A 13,394-nucleotide genomic window follows, 5' to 3' on the forward strand; every position below is an offset into this window, starting at 1 on the left:
ATCTGCATTTTCCAGTCTTTCAGATTCTCCTCTTCCTGAAGAATTTTTGAGTCATAGAATATGGCAAGAGCCCCTTAGAGATAATCTTATTTCACTTATTTTACTAATGGGAGGAAGAGAAAGAAATCTGGAGAGGGAAAATGATTTTCTCAGGTTAGGGATGTCAGCTCTATTTTTTTCTCCCCTTTGGTCCCATCTCCATCAACCCCTGTTAATTCTTACTCCTAGATAATCTTTTATCTGAAGTCACCTTCATTATACCTCTGGTAGGGGTTAATGTCTAATTAGGATTGAGAGAGACCATTGGAATAGCTCCCCAAAGATAGGACCAAAGTACCAAATTAATGAAAAGACCAGAACCAGAATCTGGCTTTGGAAGTCTAGAAAAAGAAGTTGCAATGAAGATTGGCCAATATACATATGCAATTAAGCAGCTTTGCAGGTAACTTAAAAACATCACCATGGAGATTCAACATGTTGTTTGCTGGATACTTACAATTATGTTTAACAAAAGAGAAGAACAAATTCCCAGAAAAAGTGCAGCAAAATGCTAAGAGTGTGAGTGTTATAAGATTCTTTGTGACTTTTTAAACTCTTCTTTTTGCTTGGCTTTAAATCCTAATAATATTTTAATTTCAGATATTAACTACATTTAATGGAAATGACATTTTTACATTTAAAAATATCCTGAATAATACACCTCAGCTGTCCCAGAAGAACTACTGATACTAGAGTTTTGATAGCCAGAGAAAGTGGCAGGTAAAGAGGCCAGAGCTTGTAATGTGCTATTTTCCACCAACTTCATGTTAGATTTCTCAGCATCAAAAAGAATATTTATTACTGCTCTGATGCTTCAGAGTTTCTTTTCTCTTTCACCATTAGAACTCATTGTTTATTCATTTATCTCCCCTCCACACCCTCTTTTCTTTCCCCATTACTTTTCCTCTCTTCTCTCATTTTCCTATTTCTCTTTCATCCTTTCTGTTTTGTTTCTCTATCCCTTTTTATATATCTTCTTTTCCCCTTTCTTTCCTTCATTCTTCCCCTTTTTAAATCTATTTTCTCCTATCTTGCCTTTAATCTTTCCTTCTTTTCATTTTCTCCTTGCATTATTTTTGTCTTTCTTCCCATTCTTCTTTTCCTTCTCTTCTTTCTCTTTTTTCACTGTTTTTTTCTTCCTTTGAGTTTTTCCTAGCCTTTTTTTACTTCCTTTATTTTTGCTTTTAATCTTCTTTTCTCTATTTATTTTTTCCATTCCTCTTATTTTCTTTGCTTCTTTTTCCTTTTCCTTTAATATGTATCTTTTCTTTTGTCACTTGTCTTCATGTTTTTTATTTTTTCTTCCTCATGTTTTATTTTACCTTTTTTTCTTTTTTTTTACAGGTAGATTTCCCCCAGACATAGTAAATGTGTGTTTTCTTACACTTGTTGGTCTAGATGCTAGGGATGTGAGAATGAATGAGGTAGTTCACAGTTAGTGTGGAAAGGAGATAGGTATGTAAACAATATTCACAATTTTATGACAATGCTATCAGACAAGGGCTATAGTAACACACAGGAAACTAGAACAAATTCTGCTTGACTTGTGGAGTGAAGCTTTCCTAGAAAAGTAGACATTCAAATTGAACTTTTAAAGACTAGTGAACTCTTATCAGGCAAAGAAAGAGGGTGGATGGTGAAGAGGGTATTATAGGCAGTAGGAACCACATAAGAGTGACTTGAGAGCATCATCTGCCTAGAGAAGGTTACATAGATTGATTTTACTCATGGTTTTCAACTAAAGTGGTTTGCTGGTGTTTGGAAATGTGTGGAATACTTTTAGCTGTCACAATGACAGGAGTTATAAGGGTATGATACTGTTGTTTATAGAGTGGGAGTCAGAGATTCTAAAGCTTTCTTCAATATGTAGGACAGCCTTAAACAATGAAGATTAATCACACACAAAATGCTAATAGCAGCCTTGTTGAGAAACACCAAGAAATAAAATTGAAGAGGTGATAGCAGGAGGCCCTTGTAAGAAGTGATAAGAACCTGACAATGGGTGGGAGCAATAGAGATAGAGAGAAGGGGCAGTGTTAAGAGATATTTGAGAGAAAAATGACAAGACTTTGCTAATGGGAAAGGATGTCTGAGGTTTTTAGCTTGTGCACTAGATGGATGGTAGTGTCATTAATCATATAAGCAAACACAGAAACAAGGAAAAGGTACTAAATTTTAGATAGAAAGTATTCATTGGGAGCATATTGAATTTTAAGTTTCTGGTGAAGTCCAGGTGGTGTGGATTTTACAGTAGGTAGCTGTGGCTAGTAATGTAAACATTGGAGGAGAAGTCCAGGCTAGAGAGTGATTTGAGTGTTTTCATGTTGGTGTCCTTTAGCATGTTATAAGAAATAAAAGTTATAGAAAGTTGTAGGAAATAAAACTTAAGGCAGAAATCAACATTTAAGTGGTAGAAGGGAAAAGATAAGCAAGAATAAGGAGACAGCAGAAATATTGGTCACAGAGGTAGGAGAAGACTCAGATGCAAAGTACCGAAAAGTATTTAAAAAGAAGCATCTTGGAGAACAATGTCCATATGAGATGATGTGTTGCTCTCAGGTCACATGATTCTTCCATAAAGTCTTCTATTTGTTTCTATTCCATCCAATGATTATCAGACTTTGTTGTTTGCACCAACCCCTGAACTATGACTTTTAGACATTGTATACAGTGTGTCCAGTCATTCATTTGCACAGAAATTCATTCACTCAACACATATATATTGCACACTTTACATGTGCTAAGTCTGGGGTAGAGGGGTGAAAAGATAGACATGATACTTACTTCCAGGGAAGATCTACAACAAACACACAAAAACACATACATAAAATGGTAAGATATTTTCAGATCATGATATATGTCATGAAGGAAAGGAAAAACATTGATGTGATAAACTGATAGGGGCATTACTTTAGAGATGGTGTTTAGGGAAGGCCTCTTGGAGAATGTGACATTTAAGGCCTAAGTAATGGGGAGGAAGAAGCTATATGAAGATCCCTAAGCAGAATATGCTAAGCAAAGGACCCAGCAAGTGTAAATGTCTCAAGATGGGAATAAGCATGTCTTGTTCAAGGGTTGGAAAGAAGGTCAGTATGGTTGGAGTATAATGAACAAGGAGAAGACTGACATCACATGAAATCATAGAGGTTGGCAAGAATCATACTATGTACAGCCTTGTAGACCACAGTCAGGAGCTTTACTTATATTCTGAGTATGAATGGAGCATTTAAATCAAGAGAGAAATGTGCTCTGGATCATATTTGTTAAAGAGGACCCTGTATCCCTTTTGGAGAATGTTGAAGAGGGAAGGAGAAGCAGAAAAGACAGTTGTGAGGCTATTGAAGTTTTTCAGGTAAGAGATGATACTGGGTTTGACTAGAGAAATGACAGAGTAGAAACAGAACAATGACTGTAAAGGAAGTGATGATAGGATTTATTGATGGAACAGATTTGAGGGATAAAGGAAATAGAAGAGTCAGAAGTAGATATGGAAAAAATATTTTTCCGTGAAGTTTATAAACTAGTGGAAAGGATTGTTTTTTATTTTTTATTTATTTATTTATTTTTAATTTCTTCTTCTTCTTCTTATTTTTTACTTTACAATATTGTATTGGTTTTGCCATACATCAACATGCATCCGCCATGGGTGTACACGTGTTCCCCATCCAGAACCCCCCTCCCACCTCCCTCCCAGGATTGTTTTTTAAAGAGAGGAGCACTTAGTTCTTAACCATGTGATCTAGATGAGAAGTGTTTTAGAAGTAGAAAAGCAAAAATGTAGAGCACAATGTGGGCCAGAATAGTCAGGGAGGACTTTCTGGAAGAGATGAAATATGAATTGGGTCTTGGAGAATGAGTGAACTTGTAAAGATATTTAAGAGGAAGGGGAGGTCTATTCCAGAAAAGTAATAATGAGTGAAAATTTCAAGATAGGAATGAGATATGTGAGAGGGGCAATCAGGGGCAAATTTAGTTAGAGCCCTGGTTGAATTTGGGGCAGACTGGGAAGAGGGATTGCGTCCATAGTTTGGAGCTAGCTCATCAGTTCAGTTCAGTTCAGTTGCACAGTCGTGTCCAACTCTTTGCGACCCCATAAATCACAGCACGCCAGGCCTTCCTGTCCATCACCAACTCCCGGAGTTCACTCAAACTCACGTCCATCGAGTCTGTGATGCCATCCAGCCATCTCATCCTCTGTCGTCCCCTTTTCCTCCTGCCCCCAATCCCTCCCAGCATCAGAGTCTTTTCCAATGAGTCAACTCTTTGCATGAGGTGGCCAAAGTACTGGAGTTTCAGCTTTAGCATCATTCCTTCCAAAAAACACCCAGGGCTGATCTCCTTTAGAATGGACTGGTTGGATCTCCTTGCAGTCCAAAGCACTCTCAAGAGTCTTCTCCAACACCACAGTTCAAAAGCATCAATTCTTCGGCACTCAGCTTTCTTCACAGTCCAACTCTCGCATCCATACATGATCACTGGAAAAACCATAGCCTTGACTAAACGGACCTTTGTTGGCAAATAATGTCTCTGCTTTTGAATATGCTATCTAGGTTGGTCATAACTTTTCTTCCAAGGAGTAAGCATCTTTTAATTTCATGGCTGCAGTCACCATCTGCAGTGACTTTGGAGCCCAAAAAGATAAAGTCTGACACTGTTTCCACTGTTTCCCCATTTATTTCCCAGCTAGCTCATAGAAGCCTTTAAAAGCTAGGAAGATTTTGTAGCGGTGGTATAGGCAGTCATCAGTAAAATAGGGAATACTGGGGAAATAATGTAAGAAAGTTAGCTTCTCCTGATCAATAGTCTATGAACCTTTGTGTCCTTGACATAGAAACCTGGATCTTTAGATCAGATACAAGCAGCTCTACAATTCAGATATTTATGGCTGACATCCAAACATTTGATTGTGTTGATGTATGGCAAAACCAATACAATATTGTAAAGTAATTAGCCTCCAATTAAGGAAAAAAAAAAACCTTGGGGAAGCCCATTTCAGAGTTCTCTGATGTAAGCATTCTTATGATCAAGAAGTTCATTATATATATGCCCACCTTTATTTCTTTAAGACTTGGTAGGAAGCGGAGAAAATTGATCAATGCCTTTTTTCAAATAATAATTATTCAGCTTTATTTACTTACAGTTTTACTTATTGAACATTTTACACTATACTATGCAAAGCAATATGTACATATTTTTGTGATTAATTTTAAAATAATCCCATTAAGTAAAATGCTCCTCACTTTACCATGAGGAAACTGAAATACACAGAAGCTTAAAATTTTCCTGAAAGTTATATGCTTAATTGTCAGATAAGATGATTGACTATCCCAGTTTTCCCATAACTGAGGCGTTCCCAGAGATGTTGGACTTTCAGTCCTAAAACTAGAGAAGCCATTGGTAAACAGAGAGGAGTTTGTCATTCTAGTGGCAGGTTTAGTTAACCTCTGTGCTCATTATTCTCAATAAATTTAATAATATTTTACCTAATGCATATCAAAACCATATCTGAAGCTACCTACTCTCTGCTATATGACTAGAGAGAAGTAGGAACTCCCTCAGGCACTATACAGGGGTATTCTGAATTCAGATTTTGCTCTCTGTTCCCACCTCAGGGACATTTGAAATTTACTGCCAGGCAGGCAGCCATAGAGAAGCAGGGATGAGGGCAATCTATAATGTCTCCCCTTGTCCTGGACACCAAGCCAATCCTCATCAACGTTACCAAGCTGCAAGGATCTACTACATCATGGCAGAAGAGATGGAGTGGGACTATTGCCCAGACAGGAGCTGGGAACTAGAATGGCACAACCAGTCTGAGAAGGACAGGTAAGGTTTCAGAAAAGAAGAGATCATCCTTTCAGAGACTCTAGACCAGTTTACTGAAATGGAGGACATTCTGAGATGATGAGGCACTTATCTTCTGCTAAGTCACTTCAGTCATGTCCAACTCTGTGTGACCCCATAGATGGCAGACCACCAGGCTCCCCCATCCCTGGGATACTCAAGGCAAGAACACTGGAGTGGGTTGCCATTTCCTTCTCCTAAACTCACCTAATAACATACCAACAAATCTAGAGCAGGGACTAAAACACAGGTAAGGTGGAACTCAGTGCTTCATCTATGTTGCTATACTCTAGAGCTGAAGTAAAGACCTTGCCCATGTCTTCATGCTCTAAGTCTTGGCCTCCTTTCCTCCTCTCCTCAGAAGTGCAGATATTGGGATTTAAATTTTATATGGAGTTTACTTAGGGGACTGAATATCCCAAGCTCAAACGTCCCTTACCAAAATGTTATTAAGATAGAGGGTAAAATGAATAGCAGAAAAAGCCCCCAAAAAGTGACTTAAGTATGTCAGAATTTTATTTCTTGTTTACATACTAGTGCAAATATGAGCAGTTCAAGGCCAATAGGAACTAAAATGTCTATTCAAGTTGTAGTCATTCCCAGCTGTCAAGAAAGGGGAAGTAAATCTAGGGTAAGCAGCATTGTTTGTGAGGCAATGACTTGAAGGTGTATACATTACTTTCTCTCATACCCCATTATCCTGAACTTATTCATATGGCCATACCAAGCTGTAAGAAAGTCTGGGAAGTGTAGTCTCTGGTTAGGCAGCAATGTGCTCAGATAAAACCTAGGTGACTTTATTACTAAAAAGGAAGGAGGGAAGAATGGAAACTATGGTACAGATTAGCCATGTCCGCTATTGTTTATTTTTGGTGTTCTCACTACCCTTTGCCAATTATTTGTGTTGGTTGTTGAAGGTTGAAGGCTTCTTGCTAACTTGTTCTGCAACTTTGAAAAAATGAATTCCCTTTTCTGATTCTGGTTTACTCGTCTTTAAAGTGATGTGGTATAATTGAAAGAACTTGACCAGATTTTAATCCAAGCCCTGGTTCCCCTTCTGGCTGACAGCATCAATGAAGATAAGTCCTGTCATCACTGAATCATAGGATTCTACTTTTAGAATGCACATACCTCATCAGTCTATTGGAAATGCCAAATGATAAAATGAATAATATAGCTCTTTGTAAATAGGAAAACATCTCATAATGAGAAATCTGTAGGATTTCATTTTCTTCCTACCTACCAGCAACAGAAGCAGAAGCTGTTAGTATTCTCCTACCATCTGTACCTTGTCCTTTGTCAGACTAATTTCATCTAAAACATCATTAAGACTGGAGCTAACGTTCAGGGTTTGATTCTTATCCTAGTGTTTTTACCATATAAATTTTACTATAAATCCCTAACTAGATGATGGCAAACAAAGGACTATAAATAAATATTGAAATCTACCATTTTTAACTGCAGATATGCAGCCAAGGTGGATAATCTGACATAGGAATAGGGCTCTCCTAATATCTGTGCCATGAAGTTGGGTCTGACTTAGCTTTCCCATATCTGAAAATGAGAGGTTAAAGGCCAGGTGCTCATACTACTCTTTGGATTCCTCTAGTTATGGTCACATCTTTCTGAGCAACAAAGATGGACTCCTGGGTTCAAGATACAAGAAAGCTGTATTCAGAGAGTATACTGATGGCACATTCAGGGTCCAACGGCCAAGGACTGGATCAGAGGAACACTTGGGAATCTTAGGTAAGGGAATTCCACTTTCCTTCTAATATCTAGAAGCCTGTGATGCTCCTCGGGAGACTGTGTCATATCAGGAAGCCCTCTCCATTCCTCATTATCCATTTTCCTTATGACATACTGGAAATGTGGTCATATTTTATAAATCTTCGGTGAAAATAAGCAATCAAATGGAGTTAATTCATGAATTCTGCAGCAATCTGAACCAGGTATTTCCAGGCCTCTATATCTTGGGATCTATAATAGTGATACAATTTTTAAATGCTAAAGGCAAGATAACTTAAGAGTATCAAAAAGTGGGGAAAATGGTACAGGGAACCAGTATTACCCTTACACCCTTGCAATTATTGCTTCAGTTTCATCACTTTTATAGGAGCCAATGAGCTTCCTCATTCTTATCATCCTACAGAAGATACCCACTGGTCCTTGAAGGGAATCTTCTCTCATTCCTTACCAACAATGATTCCACAGAATTCTGATTATCTAGAACCTTGAGCTATTATACAAAGAGAGATGGGAGGTGGGGATAATTGAAGGCATAATCTTGTTGAAGTACCCTCATCATGTGGGTAACAGTATCAGTTCAAGGGCTTCTGAATTAAAAAAATGGAGCCAGTTATGACTTTCAGTCTTGGGACCTTTTCACAGGGCAAACCCTTAATTCTAGGTGGCTCCTGTGTATACCCCTTTCTTTAATTTCTTTAATGCCCTTGTTTCACTATTCCACTAACGAGAAATTTTTTCTTCTTTTGCATTTACTAGGTCCACTTATTAGAGGAGAGGTTGGTGATATTCTAACTGTGGTGTTCAAGAACAATGCCAGCCGCCCCTACTCTGTGCATGCCCATGGAGTGCTAGAATCTAGCACTGGTTGGCCACTGGCTGCTGAGCCTGGTGAGTGGGAACACTTAGTGAAGGAACATAGGAGGTGAAGCATCTCTGTTTCAGCCTCTGGCTTGTTCCTTTTTTTAAAAGTGTATTCTTAGCAAACAGAAACAGGAATATTTACCAGAACTAAGCCATAGTCTGAATTTGTCTCTATAAAATATTCATTCTTTCAATCTCAGAACAAACTGCCTACCTTAGGTCTTTTGCTTCATCAAAGACATACTCGACACTTGTTACACATGGAGCCTTATACTATCCTTAACCCTGAATACAGACTGAGCTTCTAGCCTCTCTAGATCTGGCTATATGTAATCTGAGCTCTTAATCATGACTAGAGAGTGGCTTGTCCCAGACCACAAACTGATCCTTAAGCCTAGTCATAGATAAAGTTCCTGTCCTCTTAGTACAGACTGAATCCTAACTACAGTTACATATTAAAATTCTAATACTAAATGTAGAGCTACCATAATCTTGACCACATTATCTTCTATTCATTCATTCATTCTTACTTACTGGGGGCCTACTGGGTGAGGAACAATGTTAGAAGTTATGGAAGTTTTGAGGAATAATACTTGTTCATACTCTAAAAAAAAAAAAAAAAAAACTTGGGCTATTATTGTATAGAGATAAGTAAACTGGTAATTATAATGTAGTGTTTTAACTCTTAAATAGGGGCTTTAAAAAATGTGCCATGGAATTTTAGAATAAGATACCTAATCTAATGTTTGGATGGTCAAGGATGGTTTCCCAAAGTAGGTGATATGTTAGCTGAGATCTAAATCAGTAATTCTCAAACTTTAGCATGCATCAGAATCACCTGAAAGACTTGTTAAATCATGGATTTCTTGGACTAACTCCAACACCTCTGATTCAGTAGGTCTGGGATAAGGTTCAAGAATGTTCTCACTCACAAAAGTGACCAAGTGATTCTGATGTTGCTGGATCAAGAACTACACTTTAAAAACCACTAATCTAAAGAATGAGAAATAAGTATACAGGTAAAGGGATAGTCTGGAATGAAAGCAGGGGAAAGGAAGCTCCAGTCGTGGGTAATGCAATATGTAAAGATTCAGTAGTAAAATAGATGAAATTTGAAGTTGAAGAAAGGGTTCCAAAAAAATAAAGTAAGTAGAATCAGTGGGATTTGATTAATGAATATGGAACATGAGAAGGAGAAGGATTCTTGAATGGTAACCACCTATTTGAAGGAAAATCCTGAAATGTTTCCCAATTTTTGGTCTGGACAACCAGGTACAAGGGCTATCATTCAACAATATAGAGACTGTATGCAGCAACTAATTTGGGATGGGAGAGAATGGGTGATGATGAGTTCACTTTTGAATTTCTTGAATTAGAGATGTCTATAAGACAACTAAACAGAGATATCTAATAGACATAAAGGTCTGAAGCTCAAAAGAAGGGTATTATCTGAGGGAATAAATGTGAAAAGCATCAACATTTAAGTAGTAATTGAAGACAAAGTAATAAACAGTCACCCTGGAAGAGTATATTCAATGGGACAGTAGGAATCCTAGAATTAAACGCCAAGGAAAACAAATTTTAAGGGAGGTACTAATTGAAAAGTAAATGTGAGAAAAAGTGAGAAACATGTTAGAACAAAAATCAGATAAGATGGTACCAAAGATGTTAAAAAGATCATTTCACAGATGAAGAAGTTAATGGTTTTAGCTTCCTCAGAGAGGTTAAATAACATAATGGAATAAAGAATAATTTGGAGATCTGGGAGTGAAAACAGTGAGTGCAACTTAATTTTAAAACTTAAACAGCAATTTCAGGTGATAAGATGATGGTCTGTAGTTTAACCAAGGGCCAAAGGAAAGTGGGGGCTTCCTAGGTGGTGCTATTGGTAAAGACCCACCTGCCAATGCAGGAGACTTAAGAGATGTGGGTTCAATCCCTGGGTTGGGAAGATCCCCTGGAGGAGGGCAAGGCAACCCACCGCAGTATTCTTGCCTGGAGAATCCCATGGACAGAGGAGCCTGGTGGGCTACAGTTGATAGGATCGCAAAGAGTCGGACACAACTGAAGCGACTTGGCACACAAAGTAAAGTGGAGGTGAAGGTTACTGGAATTGAGTCGCCGAAGGCACTAGAAGGCTAGAGTTTTAGATGAACTATCCATATAGACTTTAAAGTCACTCAGAAGAGTGGTGGAGATTGAGGTGGAAAGGAAGATGGTGATCCAGGTACTAAAATAACCAATAAATGACTAATAAGAGAAAGGGGATACATTGGAAGCAAGGAAAACTTTTAAAAGTCTGTTGTAGTAATACATACAAGTAATGACAATGACTTTATCAAAAGTTGTAGGAAATGAGGATTGAGATAATTAGTTGTGTTTGAGGGATTTTAATGGATAGTCAGGGCTTCCCTGGTGGCTCAGTAGTAAAGAATCCTCTTGCAACACAGGAGACATTGGTTCAATCCCTGTGTCAGGAATATCCCCTGGAGAAGGAAATGGCACTCCAGTATTCTTGCCTGGGAAATCATATGGACAAGGGAGACTGGGGACTACAGTCCATGGGGTTGCAAGAGTTGGGCACAACTTAGTGATTAAATCAGCACCACCAATAGATAATCAATAGGACATGATGATTGTACAGGTCTTAGGCAAGCAATGAGAGACAGTAGTGTTAAGGATAAGAAGCTGATTTTTTGATTAAGCACCTAGATGGTGGTACCAATAAGAAAAACAAAACAAAACAAAACAAAAAACAAGAAGTACGGGATATTTTTTATTGGTTTATTTATTTGGAGGGGAAAATATTATGTTTACTTTGTAATGTAATGAATATAAGTTACCCGTAAGACATCCTAGTGGACAAGAGAATGCTTATAAAAATAGGAGGCTATACTCAACTTGAGTATGAGTCTGTAATTTGAAAGAAACATCTGGAAGAGATGTAGAGATTTAACAGTCATCAGTAACTACAATAAATGATAGTTGAAGTCATGATCATATATGAGATTACCTAGTGAGATACTGCGGAGAAGGCAATGGCACCCCACTTCAGTACTCTTGCCTGGAAAATCCCATGGACAGAGGGGCCTGGTAGACTGCAGTCCATGGGGTCACTAGGAGTCGGACACGACTGTGTAACTTTCAAGTAGACAACCTGAGTGACTTCACTTTCACTTTTCACTTTCATGCATTGGAGAAGGAAATGGCAAGCCACTCCAGTGTTCTTGCCTGGAGAATCCCAGGGACGGGGGAGCCCGGTGGGCTGCCATCTCTGGGGTTGCACAGAGTCGGACATGACTGAAGCGACTTAGCAGCAGCAGCAGTGAGATACTGTGTAGAGTGACAATAACATTGGGCTGAAAATGGAACTTTGTAAAATACCATTATTTACTAGGGGGTGATTTACCTTAAATAATTTATAGATTTAAAGTATTTCTAATCAAAATCACAATTTGACATTTTTGTACTTAAATGAAGTGATTGTATATAAAGTTCATTTGGAAGAATAAGGAACACCTGGACAAGAAGATTCAAGAAGTATTTTTTAAAAAATTAATGAGATGGATGGACCTAGGGAATATTATACATAGTGAAGTTAATCTTACTAAGACAAATACTATGTGATGTCACTTATATTTGGAATCTAAAAAGTAATACAAATGAATCTATATACAAAGCAGAAACAAAGATTTAGAAAAAAAAAAAAAATTATGGTTACCAAAAAGGGAGAGGAAAGGAGGAAGGGACAAATTAGGAATATGGAATTAAAAGATGAAAAATACGATCCATCAAATAGACAAGCAATAAAGATAAACTGTATAACACAGGGATTTGTATTTAATATCTTTTGATAACCTATAGTGGAATATAATCAGAAAAAAAAAAACCCTGAATTACTATACTGTATACCTGAAATTAACACAATATTTGTAAATCAGGTATTCCTCAATAAAAAAGATTAATGAGAGAAGAGTAGCACAACTCAATATTACAAAGGTACAATAATCAAAGCAGCCTGGTACTGTTAAAACTAATTAATAGAACAAAAGAAAATTCCCTGAAACAGACCCAAAGTTCTATCTTTGTCAATAGCCATGGGGATACAACTATTGCACTACTAACCTACATTTCTTCTTTCTACCTCCCTCCTTAGGTCTCCTCACAAGGGAGATGTTATTAATATGATTAATCAGAACCTAGGATATTTGTTGGACAATGTCTTACTAATGGGCAGGGTTATTGTTTCTTTCATCTCAACACTCTCTGTTGCGCTGCCTGCTTCCATGTGGTAAGCTGATCTGTGCCTGTGAATGAGTGAACTGGTTATATGAGTTAGGATAATGTCTGCACTGCACATTTAGCCATCTTAGTTTCAAGGGGCTAGAATGAGGAAGGTTTCTTTATTCCTTTAAGTCAAAACTTTTAAACTCATCAATTATCAGAGCTCTGCAATAGGAGTTAGTGGACACTGGCTCAGCTATTAAAGAAGTGGTGCTTTGATTCTCATTTGGCTACAATTCTTTTTATTTTTCTTTGATAAAAAGCCTCAAGGAGAGGAGTAGTTAATAAAAACCAGGTTTTCTTGTGCTCCTGTATTAATATCATCACAAGAGCATTGAAATATTGCCTCTAATGCTGAGTATATTTAAAGTTTAATATTAGAAAAAGCTAGCATTTCAGTGGAAGAAAGGAAAACTTAATCAGTACAGCCAGCTTTTCAAACCCACAGATTCAAGCAACTACAAAAGCATAGTTGACCTTTGAACAACTTGGATTTCAACTGAACAGGTCCACTTATATGCATATTTTTTTCAATAAACATGTACATACTGCACAATCTGTGGTCAGTTGAATCCACAGATGAGGAACCATGAATATGGAGGGCCAACCTCAAAGTT

At 37.6% G+C, this 13,394-nt stretch overlaps 1 protein-coding gene across 4 annotated transcripts in view; it reads left to right on the forward strand.

The window, feature by feature from the left end:
- Window positions 1-13,394, forward strand: part of HEPH (hephaestin) — a 134,774-nt gene that overhangs the window by 29,355 nt on the left and 92,025 nt on the right. For all 4 annotated transcript variants that reach the window (XM_025276020.2, XM_025276018.2, XM_025276019.2 and 1 more), the window contains 3 exons: window positions 5,652-5,865; window positions 7,493-7,632; window positions 8,389-8,520. In XM_025276020.2, coding sequence (XP_025131805.1) covers window positions 5,652-5,865; window positions 7,493-7,632; window positions 8,389-8,520 — 486 coding nt within the window. The remainder of the gene's footprint in view (window positions 1-5,651; window positions 5,866-7,492; window positions 7,633-8,388; window positions 8,521-13,394) is intronic.

The sequence above is a fragment of the Bubalus bubalis genome, chromosome X (assembly GCF_019923935.1).
Source record: "Bubalus bubalis isolate 160015118507 breed Murrah chromosome X, NDDB_SH_1, whole genome shotgun sequence".
Lineage (NCBI taxonomy): Eukaryota > Metazoa > Chordata > Mammalia > Artiodactyla > Bovidae > Bubalus > Bubalus bubalis.